This window comes from Neomonachus schauinslandi, chromosome 9 (assembly GCF_002201575.2).
Source record: "Neomonachus schauinslandi chromosome 9, ASM220157v2, whole genome shotgun sequence".
Lineage (NCBI taxonomy): Eukaryota > Metazoa > Chordata > Mammalia > Carnivora > Phocidae > Neomonachus > Neomonachus schauinslandi.
The window spans coordinates 47,506,797-47,521,130 of record NC_058411.1 but is presented as its reverse complement, the minus strand read 5'-3'; the positions used below and the strand labels follow the sequence as shown (position 1 = coordinate 47,521,130).

Genomic DNA, 14,334 nt, shown 5'->3' with positions numbered 1-14,334 from the left:
GTATTGTTCAAAATGTTTCCAGTTATGGTATTTTTTTCATAAGTTCTATCACCCCTGGGAAAATATTTACTGACATATAACCACTGAGGACGCAAACAACAATAAAATACAATAATTTTTATCATAAAACCAATGAGTATTACACAGAGTAAAATAATCATTGGCAAGGAAGCAAATTAAAATGGCATATTAGTTTCCAAGTCCTATGGGAAACTATTTATCTATCTATATTTACTTATTTATTTAAAGATTTTTTTAATTTATTTGACAGAGAGAGATACAGCAAGAGAGAGAATACATGCAGAGGGGGCGGGAGAGGGAGAGGCAGGCTTCCCGCGGAGCAGGAAGCCTGATTCAGGGCTTGATCCCAGGACTCTGGGATTATAAACTGAGCCAAAGGCAGACGCTTAACCACTGAGCCATCCAGGCGCCCCGGGAACTAGTTATTTATATATAAATGAACCTAAAAGCAATAACCATCAACACACCAACCAGAACTTTACATGGCAAAGAATTAAAGCATATCTAACACCATTAAACACATCACGCAAATACCTTCATGATTTGGAAAAAAAACTGGGAGTACATAATTCACTTCATGCAGCAAAAGGAACAATGAACAGAAATTTTAAAAATGATTTCAAGTTTTAACTACCCAGGAAACAACAACAGAAGATTTAGTAAGGTCTAGACCTGCACTGTCCAATATGATAAAAGCAACTGGCCACATGTGGCTATTAACATTACAATTACCTTAAAATTTAAAAAATTAAAATGTAGCACTAGCCATGTTTCAAGCACTTAACAGGTGTGGTTAATGACTGCTATATTTAAGAGCACACAGAACATTTCCACATCACTGAAACTTCTATGAGACAGTGCTGGTCTAGATAACCCTAAGTATGGAATAAACAAAAAATCAAGTATTCTAAACACATTATTAAAAAATAGAGGCTTAGGCAAAATAGGTGAAGGGGATTAAGAGGTACAAACTTCCAGTTATAAAACAAGTAAGTCACAGGGATGTAATGTACAATATAGGGAATATAGTCAACATCACTGTAGTAACTTTGTATGGTGACAGATGGTAACCAGGCTTATTGTGGGGATCATTTCATAATGTATAAAAATATCAAATGACTATGACGTGTATCTCAAACAGGATATTGTATGTCAATTATGCTTAAATTAAAAAAAAAAAGCAGACTTACCTACAGATTCAATGCGAAAATCAAAACTTAGCTCGGAGGCCAGTTTCTTACTTGATTTTAGTTTTCCTTGTAGATTTACAATTTTTACAAATTCTTAAAAAAAGAAAAAGCAAGTCAAAACTGGAAATGCAAATCTGCTAAAATAAATGGAACTTGATAAGTGGATTTTATATGGATATAGAACAAATATTCTTAATAAAGTTCAACTATTTATTATCATGATTCAAGTGTGCCCACTGAAAAACTGTCATTAATATGTGCAAAACTATCTGTTTTGTTAGATATAAAAGTGCCTTCTTTAGTAAATAAGGCAATTCCACTGCTATTTTTTTCTTTCCTTTTTTCTTTCTCTTTAGGATATATTGAACACCTACATTCTCATTTTTTAAAAAGCATGTTTCAGGGGCGCCTGGGTGGCTCAGTCGTTAAGCGCCTGCCTTCGGCTCAGGTCATGATCCCAGGGTCCTGGGATCGAGCCCCTAACAGCTGTTACGACAGATCGGAAGAGCGTCGTGACAGCTGTTCCCACTCCCCCTGTTTGGGTTCCCTCTCTCACTGTCTTTCTCTGTCAAAATAAATAAATAAAATCTTAAAAAAAAAAAAAAAAGAAATCATGACCCTGTGTACCTCTATACAATATTATTCATATACTAAAGTTTTGGATTACTACAAATATTATTTGTAATATTTGTAGTAATCCAAAACTTTAGTATATGAATAATATTGTATAGAGGTACACAGGGTCATGATTTCTTTTTTTTTTTTTTTAAGATTTTATTTATTTATTTTGACAGAGAAAGACAGTGAGAGAGGGAACCCAAACAGGGGGAGTGGGAGAGGGAGAAGCAGGCTTCCCACTGAGCAGAGTGCCCAGATGCGAGGCTCCATCCCAGGACCCTGGGTCATGACCTGAGCCAAAGGCAGGCGCCCAACGACTGAACCACCCAGGTACCCCAAGGGTCATAATTTCTTGTAAGTAAATTCGGGGATGGTGAATATACACAAATCTATTTTTATCTATTTGTTTTTAATTTAACCATCTTTAGCGCTGACTTGGAAGACACCTCTCTGCATTACTTTCTTATCTGTCTACCATGATTTGTGATTATAGGCCTATCTCTTCTGCCACTTACTAAAACTGATTTATACTGTATAGTTGACAAGTCATTTTTAAAGTCTTATTCTGCTCCCTTAAAAAAAAAAACCCAAAGCTCAAGAAAGTCACCTTTCCATTTACCTTGAATAACTGGAAAATGGAGGGCCTAGCTAATCAAAGGTTTTTAACATTTTTTGATAAAATACATAAATCAACAAAATGAAAACTGAACACATTTTCCTTAGATGAGTCAGGTTTTTAGGGATTTCAGCATTAAAGGTTCAACATCATTATTATTAAGATTTTATTTATTTATTTGACAGAGAGAGACACAGCAAGAGAGGGAATACAAGCAGGGGGAGTGGGAGAGGGAGAAGCAGGCTTCCCGCGGAGCAGGGAGCCCGATGCGGGGCTCGATCCCAGGACCTGGAATCATGACCTGAGCCGAAGGCAGACGCTTAACGACTGAGCCACCCAGGTGCCCCAAAGGTTCAACATTATTAATATTAAATTCTGATTATTTCCTTAATCAGTACTGAACTTCCTACTTGTTTGGATAAAAAAATTTATCAAATTCACTTAAAGCTAACAGAATAACACTCCAATCTTACCAGTATTCAAAGAATCAAAAGTACTTAAAGGATGATGGGTGAATGAAACAACTTGGGTTTTGGTTTACTTATGATCTTTATGATTCTATAAGGCAAATCCACTAGGGAAGTCTTTAGAGAATAGAAATTAGGACAAAAATACAGGCAAATTCTGTAGTAGAACAATTTTTAAAATTACCCTGAACACCTATAGGCAGGTCCAGTAATTTAAAAATACTGGAATGGATCAAACATAGCAATGGTTGCCAAGTTGCAAGTATAATTTTATCAATAACATCTCTCCCTGCATCAAAAGAATTATGAATAGCAGATGAAGGTGTCAAATCTGTCTGTACATTAGACTCTCACTTCTACATGGTTCCAAAAGTTCACGTTACATGACAAAGTGACCATACTAATATAACCTTCTATTTTTTCCATTAATTACAGTAAGGTAGGAAAAAACCTTTCAGTTTTGGGCGCCTGGGTGGCTCAGTTGTTAAGCGTCTGCCTTCGGCTCAGGTCATGATCCCAGGGTCCTGGGATTGAGTCCTCACCGCATCAGGCTCCCTGCTCGGCAGGAAGCCTGCTTCTCCCTCTCCCACTCCCCCTACTTGTGTTCCTGCTCTCGCTGTCTCTCTCTGTCAAATAAATAAATAAAATCTTTAAAAAAACAAAACAAAACAACTTTCAGTTTTATAAGAATTTTATACAGAATAGTTTTATTCAAAATTTTACCCCAGGGTTATGGCAAGCTGTCCTAATATGTTTCTAAGTAGGTAAAAAAAAATAAAGAAAAAGTCAGAGAACAGTATTAACAAACAGATCAATTAATTACTATATCTGTAGCCAATTTAGGTTTTTCATCAATAAAAAAAGCTACTTTTAAGGTAGAAAAGGGAAAATCTTGAATTATAGTTTAACAGAATTAATTCCACGAAAAGATGTTATATCAAGTAGTATACTCAAAATAAACTTTAAAATCATACTTACTATCTAAACACACTAAAACAGTATCTCTCTCCAACTGTGTTACGTGGATGGAATCTAACTGTTGGCTGCCTTGGAAGGGGAAAAAAAAAAAAAAAAACAGGGTTATTGTTACACAACATGCTTTAGAAACCAGAGCTTAGAAAAGAAACACAAATACTGAATTTTTTCTGTCATTTAAAACTAGTCTTTGAAATTTAACACAGAAATTGTATTTTGTAATTATGTTATCTTTCAAAAAATGTATGTAGGTCAACTTAGACCTAAGTCCTAAGCATAACTAAATGAGCTGAGAAAAACTCAACTTTGCATTTAATTAATACCTCAACTAGTTATAGAAAGGTTACAAACTTAAAATGAAGCCAAGGGTAAATATGAGGAAGAAAGTAAATGCATGCTATGCAATGACTAGATTTTGCTGTGTATTTTATAGTAGCCAGTGGGAGGAGGGAAGCAAGATCAGTTAGGTGAATCACAGCATCTGAAATAAAAATAAGCCAGTAATTCAGAAAAAGCAAAAAGATTAATGAAATTATGATCAGAGAGAAACCTTTCTGGTGTTGGTACATGTGTGTATATGTGTAAGTGGGACTTCTTTATTAAGAGGCCACAGGGTAACATAATGGACAATACTGTCAACAACATCTTTCCAGGAAGCAACTTTCATAACTTTGCTGATATTCATGGGGCTGCTTTGCTAACAGGTGTGATGACATTTTTGTAAAACATTTTGGTAAAACAATTCATTTTAGGCACTCAATTTGCCTGAATGGTCTAGCAAGCACTGAGCAGAGGGGAGGAGCAGAGGGAGAGGGAGAAGCAGACTCCCCGCTGAGCAGGGAGCCCGACGTAGGGCTGGATCCCAGGACCCTGAGATCATGACCTAAGCAGAAGGCAGACGCTTAACAGACTGAGCCACTCAGGCACCCCTAGAACAGTCATTTTTAATTACGTCTCTTTGGGAAGCCCTCTCCCTTAGAAACTGCACATTTCAACATAAACACAACATTTTATATATTACTTAGGGGTTTGTGGACCTTTCAAAAAGCCCATACAAAGTGAAGCATTTAGATCTACAGAACTGAGACCTCAGTCAACACTCCAACATACAGTTTTTCTCAGTAAATCTATATACATGCCTTTATTCAACAAATATTTATTGAGTGCTGATAATATGCTAGGCATCACCCTTGGAGATAAAGACATTGCAATAATAAGTTAAACTAAGACTGAAAGAGTCTTGGAATAGGAGTTCATTTTAACTGGTACAACTGTCGCCAACTCAAGGCCTGACCTCAACAATGAACACAGATGGGAGGCAAAAATGGAGAAGCCTAATAAGGACCACCTCTGCTTGAGGGTGATTTGAATGATTACCCTTAAGCAGAGTTCTGGCTTTCCTCAGAAAGTAATTTTGAGGGGCGCCTGGGTGGCTCAGTCGGTTAAGCATCCGCCTTCAGCTCAGGTCATGATACCAGGGTCCTGGGATTGAGCCCCACATCAGACTCGTTGTTCAACAGGAAGCTTGCTTCTCCCTCTCCTCCCCACTTGTGCTCTCTCTCGCTATCTCTATTGCTATCTCTCTCTCTCTCTCTCAAATAAATAAAATCTTAAAAAAAAAAAAAAGAAAGTAATTTCGGGTCTGCCTTAATTTTAGCCTAGACAATGTTAAAAGTGGGTAGAATAGTACCCCCAGGCATTAAAAAACAAAGCAACAAAAAACCCCCACAAATTCAAAAGAGGACTAACTAAATGTCTACCCTTGAGCAATGCAACCTCTTAATATATCATACAGAAGAAAGCGGTTGCAAATACAGATAACTGTATGAAATATCTTGCTCTATACTACTATTATATACTAACGAGTAAAAAAAAATAAAAGGTGGGGCTGTCTGCCAAAAATGATCTTGGTTTTTAAATAAACTGATCTATAACTCTTCTTTTTAGCAGTAACTACGTAATAGAAACATGTTTCTGTTTGGGCTGTTTATATTTCATGATAAAACAAAGTCATTTGCATCTTTCTGTTAGCTATACAGAAGGTGGTGCTTCTAACTCAACTAAAAGCATTTAAACTATAAATTAAGAAGAAAGGTGGAGTATAGGTGGGGTTGGGAGGGTACAGAATACAATCTTATTTTACTGGAAATTATGACTTGGTCCATAAAGAGAGTGATCATAGACAATCCAGTGCATGCTGGAACTGGCTTGTACTGGGTTGTTAAATTTTCAGGAATTTTGTGAGCCACATGACATCAGGTTTGGTAGTTTGAAATATTCCCTTGGTTGGGAGTATTTATACCACAGAAACTGACAACTGCTACAAGTCAGGCTTCTCTGTACCCCAAGTGCCTGTTGTTAAACATTTATCAGAACATCACTGGTTCATATTGATTCTTATTCTCAAAGTGACATTGGTGTGGTTCTACATTAACTTCAACAGCTGGATTGTATAGAGTTCTTGTAATTTAGCCTATAAATGAGCAAAAGATATAGTAAGATATTTAATAAGAACAAGCATCAAACTTGATGCTTGTAACAAATTTCTTCACAAGGTAATAAGAAAATATAACAGTGGTAAGTAATGAGATAGTTCTGACTGAAGATTGCTTGACCTCATATGTAAAAAAAAGACTTGATAAATATAGGGTTACAGATGATCAAATAATATACTAGCACAATAAACAGTAAAATATCCCCTTCATCTCACTTATTATGTAGATTTTTAAAAATTTGTGGTTCATTTGTTCCAATTTTAAAGTTTAAAAATAAACTTCCCAACCTTTTCAGAGCTTTCAATGAGACACATATGATAAATCCTAGGCTAATGAACTATTCTTAAAAAGCGCAAGAGTTATTTCCCAGTAAATGGTAAAGCTTGGAGGTCACACATGAGAAGCTTCTAGTCAAGTCTGAAAAGCACTTGAACCTAATGATTCTAGGAAGTGTGGGGGTAAAAACTTATAGGAAAGAGGTAAATTTCTTTGCTTGAGAAGCTGATAAATTTGAAAAATGTCTTAGAAAATTTAATTATTTAGTAAGTTCAAAAATTAACTGATAACAACTAAGACCTTTGTATGTCAGGAATCATTAAAATTTTTCTTGGTAAAATAATTTGTATCAATTGCCTCAGGCATATAGAGATCATAAACAATATGTACATGTTCCTCTGGATTTACTTGGGAAACTATGTTGATTGACTCTTTGAACCAGGCCATGCTAATTGAGCTTATTCTGCTTCTTTTATATGCAAAAGCATCAATATTTTAACATAAGGTTAAAAACACTTACCTGCGCCAATTTCTGTAAACCATGAAGATGCAGAGTTCAAATTGATTGTCTCAAACTGAACAACCTGATTTGATTCGGTGCCCTTGCTAATAGCTACACAGACCATAGGATATTCCTGTTCTGGTATTACCAGCATTTCAAAAACATTCAAAGGACTTGGCAAAGGAAAATCAAAGTGCTGCAAAAAATAAACAACAGAAATATACTTTAGAAACAATCTCCCCATTCATACTGTTTAATAAAGCCAAAAGAAAGGCTTTCATTTTCTCCTTGATTGATCTTTTAAAAAATGACTACCTCTAAAATGATCATGATAAGGTTGAGTTCTCTATAAAAATATGTTTTAGAGAATTGGCCAGATACATCTTTACAGCTGTGATGCTTCTGTAAGTTTACTAACATAAGTTACAGAGGAAACCTTAACAAGAATACAAAAAGCCCTAAACCAAGTAAACACCCATAAATAACTGTAAATGTGCGGAGTAGCATAGTAGCATTGAGATCATATAATTTTAAGCATTTTATTTTTATTTTGGGGGGGGAGGGGCAGGCAGAGAGGGAGAGAGAATCTTATGCAGGCTCTATGTTCAGCGCAGTGCCCGACATGGGGCTTCATCTCAAGACCCTGAGATCATGACCTGAGCCAAAATCAAGAGTCTGATACTCAACCAAATGAGCCACCCAGGCACCCTGAGATCATATAATTTTAGCTTCAGTTATACACTAGGGTTTTCTAAAGAAGAAAACTATAAACAAAGTAATACATACCTTTATCAACATGAATTTCTGCATTGGCTCATACCACTGAAGTAAAACAATTCCAGACTGTAAAGCTCCACAGAGGTATTTATGTCCTGTGTAAGGGTTTCTGACTGGAAAGAAACAAAGTAAAACAGACACAACCAAAACACTGAACACCTTGATACGAAAACATAATTAGTTTAGTTCATTAAAAGCAACAACTGAGTTATGCTCATTTAAGAGCTAACTCACTTTCTTTATAAAGGCAGTGCTGATATATCGGAAAAACAATGAAATGTAGCTTGCCATTGATACCAAAATATGGATGGAAGAAACTATCTGAAGTGATTATTTAGCTGATAAAGAAAAATGATTGTTTCTATTCACGAGGATGATAAGAATAAGTAAAGAAAAATGATGTTTTTTCTTTTGGCTTTGTTACCCTTTCCTTTTCACTTTCTTATCTCAATTTTGACTTATATACAATTACTTCTAAACATCTTCAATAGACTAGGCTGTTAGACATCTTCAATAGAATAGGAACCTGCTACAAGGGACAATATTTTAAGCACTAAAACACCTAAAAACCTTCTACAAGGGACAGTATTTTAAGCACTAAAACACCTAGAATGAAACCTAAAGAGCTGTTTTTTAAGTAAACTAACTGAAACAGAAAGTCTAGGAAGCAACTGAAATCTATGATTTCATCTTTGGTATAGTGGTTTACTTAAGGCAAGATGAAAATAACTATTTTACATTTTACTAAAGATGTAACTTTCTTGACTCAAATCTATAAAAAAATCCTAATTGGTCTTTCCTTCTCCCCAGTTTGACTCCCATCAACAATTATATATATTGATTATAAGAGTAGTTATTTGCAAATAAGCTGTATCTTAATATATTTATGAGTTTATATCTTAAGATTGTAAGCTTCTAAGACCTTTCTTGAGTCATAGATCTTGGGAATCTGATAACAGATATGGACCTGATTCTCCCTGGAAAAATGCTTATGAAATTTGTTTATAACTAAGAAACCATGTAGCATGAAGATCAATGAGTAAGCTCATTGCTTCAACAAATAGAATTAAACGGGAAGTTAAGAGCCCAGGATCTGAAGTCATGGACTGGGTCTGATCCCAGGTTCTGTTTCTTACTAGCAACATAACAAATATCATGGGGTTGATTGAGGGTTAAATGAAGTAAAATAATTATATAGTAAAAAATTTAACGTTGCTCCAAAAGAAGTCTGGCCTTTGTCCCCCCTTTTGGGAGGTAATCTCTAAGCCTCAGGAATGTCATGTTTGATAGGAGTGTCTTCTGTTTGCCTGGGGCCTTGGGTCACTGAATAGTCTAACAATATGATTTCAAGTGGGGGCTTGCAACACTGGACATTCTTAGGGGAAGGACAGTCATGACAAAAAAACCAGCAATGTGATTTAGGATACAGGCTTTGGGTCATGCAGTATCAAATGACCTTCAGAGGGATTGGATATTGAGATCAGCCATGTGGACAATCAAGCCTCTGTGAGGGGAGCCCTAATAAAAACTCTGAGTACTGAGGTTGGAGTATGCTCCCTGGATGGCAATGCTCCATGTGTACTGTCACACACCAATGCCAGAAAAGTAACACTGTCCATTACTCCACGGGGAGAGAACAGCAGAAGCTCTATGTTTGCTGCTATTCCCAGACTCTGCCCTACGCCCGTCTTCTCTTGGCTGATTTTAATTTCTATCCCTTCCCTGTAATAAATCGTAACTATGAGTATAACCACTTTCAGTGAGTTCTGAGTCTACTAGAGTAGAAATTGGTGTCAGAAGAGGGTGGTCTTGTGTGGACTGTTCCCTCTAGCTTCATAGTTAGCTAAACTCCTATGATAATGTTCGTAAAGCACGAAGCTGTAATGGCTATATAAATGCAAATGTTAAATGGTAAACTAGGATCTTAGCAGAGATACAGCCTCAGGGAGTATGGTTAAAAAACTCTAGGGACACTACGCTCTGAGAAAGCATTAGGACTGTTATCTCCAACCATTTTTATGCCATGTCCTGCCACACAGTCTTGTGCTTCAGTGGCCCCTTAACTACTTATTAAAAACAAATATAAAGCCTACCTTCCTTCCTATTTGATACTATAAGACTCTCCATAGTTTTAAAGAATTTTAAGAATGTTCAAACTTCTAATCATCCAGTTTGAGAAACGGTGTTTACTCACCTATGCAACATTTGTGGCAGCCTTTTGTGTCAGGAATCTTTGTTGTTAAAGCGAACTTTCTGAAACATAGGACAAGGTAAACATACTCTACTGCAGTGGCTCCCAATGATTTGTGACCTGGCTACATCGAAGCCAGTCAAGGAGCTTTACAAAACCAGTCGTAAACTCTGACCCCCAAACTACCTGATTCTCTAGGAATGAGACAGGGCCTGGGAATCTATATTTATAAAACTTCTATAGGTGGTTCTCCTGGACAGTCAAGCTAAGGAAACACTGATCTTTTGAATTCTATATAAAGTGCACTTTAGTGTAAACTACCTTTCAGAATTAAAACAAAGGAAGTTTTTTAGTGGGCAAGGAAAACTGGTTATTTTAAAAATAGATATTAATGCCCCTCACTCCCAAAAGAATTAAAATATTTTGTACCTTGGTAGTATGCGGTCTGGAAACCTATGAGTTTGAATATGGGCAGCTAATCCTGGTTTTTTGGCTTGTTCAAACAAAGCTATAAGGTTATGAGAGTAGAGTTGAAAGGTTTTTCCTATAAAAGAGAAACATGTTATTTTTATTAGAATCTTTCACAGCAGAAAAACAAGAATTTTCAAGCAAAAGAAAACATAATTACCTTCTAAAATAAAGGAGTCCAGAAATGTGCAAAGAGCCAAGTAAAATAGAAAAACATATGAAAAAACAAAAAACAAAAACCCAGTTAATACATTTTGAAAGATAACAGAGTTTTAAGAAAGTAGATAATTATGTTTCCTAATATAGGAATTAGGTATATTTTAATTAACAGGTGATCTGGGCAGAATATATATAAGCCTTAATGAAGCCAGCACAAAAAGAAAAAACGGTTAAACACTGTTGTAAAGGGGACTGAGTTATAATGATGCACATGTGAATATTTTAGTATAACACAGGAAATTCTGTAAAACTGTATTATATTATCTCTCTGGGATAGACCCATTTATCAAGAATTTATCAAATTACCTTGGTTTAAAATTGTGAATGAAGTCTTAAATATAACAACAGATTAAAATACTAAGAAAAGCAAAGCAAACTAATATTATATGCCATAATACCAGGATAATGGGGCTACAATTTCCATATAATCAAAACCACAGGTGTGTTAAGCAGGGGGCGATAAGGGAAACATCTACTGACTCCTTATTATACACGCTACAGTACCATAACAACACAGAACAGGTATTTATCATTTTACTATTAGAAAACATAAATATACAGTTGACCCTTGAACATGAGTTTGAACTCTGTGGGTCTGCTTATATGTGAACTTTCTAAAAAATAAGTACAATACAGTACCGTTAATGTATTTTCTTTATGATTATCTTAAATTCTTTATTGTAAGAATATAGTATATAAAACATTTAACATATAAAAATGTGGTAATCAACTGTTTATGTTATTGATAAGGCTTCCAGTCAACAGTAGGCTATTAGTACTGAAGTTTTTGGAGAGTCGTAAGTTATAGGGATTTTCAAGTGCTCTGGGAGTCAGCAACCCTAACCTCTGCATTATTCAAGGGTCAACTGTATATGAAATAGTCTTATGATACAGTATTGTGTCTTATCCTCAACAAAATACCCGCATTTTCTTAGAATGAAAACATTCTGCCTAACACCATACCACACCCTACCTCTCTCCATTCCCCCCTATATTAGCTAGCAAGGCAGCTAAATACACATGTATATGTATGTGTGCACGTCCACACAAACGCAGACCCTCAGGCAGAATAATGTTTTTGCCTATTGAGCTCTGCCACTTACCTGCATTCAGTTTTATGGGTCATATTAACTAGAATATGGAAATAACTAATTTATAGGCTAACTTTTCCCTGTTTTCCTATAGTTATTTTATAAATATATAAAATGTATTCTGTGTGGTTTGTAAGCTTATATCCAAAGGCAGGAATGAGCAGTAAGAGAGTAAGAGGAAAGTGATTTTACATGTATGCAAATCAGAATTGTTAAAACACAATTGGGTTTAAATTTATTTTTATAATAGCATATATTATTATTTTGGTAAACAAAAAAAATTGGGGGAAGCATAATTAAAATCAAAATGATTCAGTACTTTTTCAAGGACCCCAGCTCTTTAGAAGTCATTTATGCACAATCAAGTAATATGTTCTTTGTAAACACTGTCATCAGCTCATATTTACAAATTTCTGAAGAATCTCTATTAGGCAATGGTTAGTGGAAGAGTTCAAGTTATACACACCCAGTTAAAATTATAAAAATGATATTTCTTAAATTAGGCCACAATTCATAAGGATCCACCTATCAGTAAGGCTGTGTATCAGTACTGATGCTTTAAAGCATAAGTAGCAGAAAGGTACCAAAAAGCCTGACAGTACAGTAAATAAGAGCTGGGATATAACACTCACATATAGAGAAGAAATGAAAAAAATTTAAGAAATACTAAAATAATTAATTATTTTAAGCAGAGAGAGGGGTGAATGCTATTTTAATAGCTGACAGCATTAGGATTATTAAGAGACAGAGAGAGAGAATTAACTATCTTCTACTCTACTATCAGAATGAAAGTAAGCAGCAAACCTCTAGGTAGTCACTTACATCTAAAATGTAAGAAAATAGGTTTTGGTAGGTAAGAATCGGGGGGAAAAAAAAAAAAACCCAAAATACCACCTACCCTGCCTCCCAACAACAACCAAAAAGAAAAACACAAAACCACAATTAGAAGAGACTGCTCTGGAATGAACTTGTTTGTAAGAGTTTAAAACATCAGTCTAAAATGGTTATACCATCTGATCCATAATAACATGAATGCTGTCAGCAAACACCCGTGTAAGCCTTCACTGTGTAAGCTAAGTGCTCAAGATCATCTCATTTAATCCGCACCGCAGCCTCATAAGGCTGGTATTGTTTCCATCATCCTCATTTTACAGTTAAGGAAACTGAGGCTGAGAGAGGGTGACTTGTTCAAGATCACAGAGAAAGGAAGCAGCTATATCCTCTGATACTTTCCCTTCAACTGTTAATTCTCCATGGAAGGCCAATGGTGCTGGGATAGTTGACAGGGAAGGAGTCTGAGCAGAAGTGGACGGCCTCAGGTGACAATCACTGTGATAGTCCTCAGGTGTTTAGGTCCTGGGCAGGTTTGGGAAGTGCTACCTTCACCGAACACAGGTCCTTTCTCAAGGTTTCTTTCCATTCTAAGTTGGTAGAAAACATCTACAAGTCTCAAAGTTACTATACTATAGTTACCCAAAGTAACAAATAACATTTAAAAATACTGTATATTAAAATTACATTTCTCTTGTGTCAACTATACTTCAATTAAAAAATTGTGTATCTCTCCTTGTCTATGGTTTACTTTTCATATTAGTTTTGTTATATACATACCTGATAACGACATTAAAGTATTATTGATAACATAGAGCCAAGTACATTTCCGTGGAAATAACTATAAAGAAAAAAAGGTAATTAAAATTCTCCAATTTTCATTCCCTTATGCTTTAACTTCCAAATCCCAACAGTCTGAAATAGCATAAAAATAACTATTTTCTATCTTTTAGTAAATTACCAAAACTTTACAGGGAAAAAAAAATCCTGTAACATGAACGTGAAAAGAGTACAATTTCACCTCCTTAAATATTTAAATCATAATAATTAAAACTGAGGCCCATAAAAATTTAAAATTGAAAGATTTCTTTTATTCAATATACTCAAACTAATTTCTTGAGTTAAAAGTCCTAAGTTACCTGTTCCATCGTTGCCTCATGTAGCTCATTGAGATTCAATGTGTAAATACCATCTTCAGTTCCAAAAATGATGTACTGATCTAAAATAGTTGAAATAAATCACCAGAATTTACTATAATTTTCTGAAATAATTCAATAAAATGTCTTTATACTTTAATGGTTTTTTTTTTTAAAAGATTTTATTTATTTATTTAGAGAGTGCACGAGTGGGAAGAGGGGCAGAGGGAGAGAAAGAATCTCCAGCAGACTTCACACTGAGCGCAGAGCCCAATGATGGGCTCGATCCCAAGACCCTGAGATCATGCCCTGAGCCAAAATCAAGAGTCAGACACTTAACAGACTGATCCACCCAGGTATCCCTTTAATGGTATTGAGAATTAGATAGCCACAGCCAAAGAAAAATTATTTTCTAAAATTCATGCCATCTTCTATACCTCTTTCTCCAATTCTGATCTCAT

The 14,334-nt window shown here is 35.4% G+C and overlaps 1 protein-coding gene across 1 annotated transcript in view; it reads right to left on the bottom strand.

Moving 5' to 3' along the window:
• The window catches only part of MAP4K5 (mitogen-activated protein kinase kinase kinase kinase 5), a 110,701-nt gene that overhangs the window by 7,188 nt on the left and 89,179 nt on the right, over positions 1-14,334 (bottom strand). The window contains exons 22-30 of the mRNA XM_044918069.1: positions 13,877-13,956; positions 13,518-13,578; positions 10,757-10,759; positions 10,558-10,672; positions 10,132-10,190; positions 7,947-8,050; positions 7,179-7,356; positions 3,891-3,959; positions 1,212-1,304 (exon numbers count right to left, since the gene is read on the bottom strand). Coding sequence (XP_044774004.1) covers positions 1,212-1,304; positions 3,891-3,959; positions 7,179-7,356; positions 7,947-8,050; positions 10,132-10,190; positions 10,558-10,672; positions 10,757-10,759; positions 13,518-13,578; positions 13,877-13,956 — 762 coding nt within the window. The remainder of the gene's footprint in view (positions 1-1,211; positions 1,305-3,890; positions 3,960-7,178; positions 7,357-7,946; positions 8,051-10,131; positions 10,191-10,557; positions 10,673-10,756; positions 10,760-13,517; positions 13,579-13,876; positions 13,957-14,334) is intronic.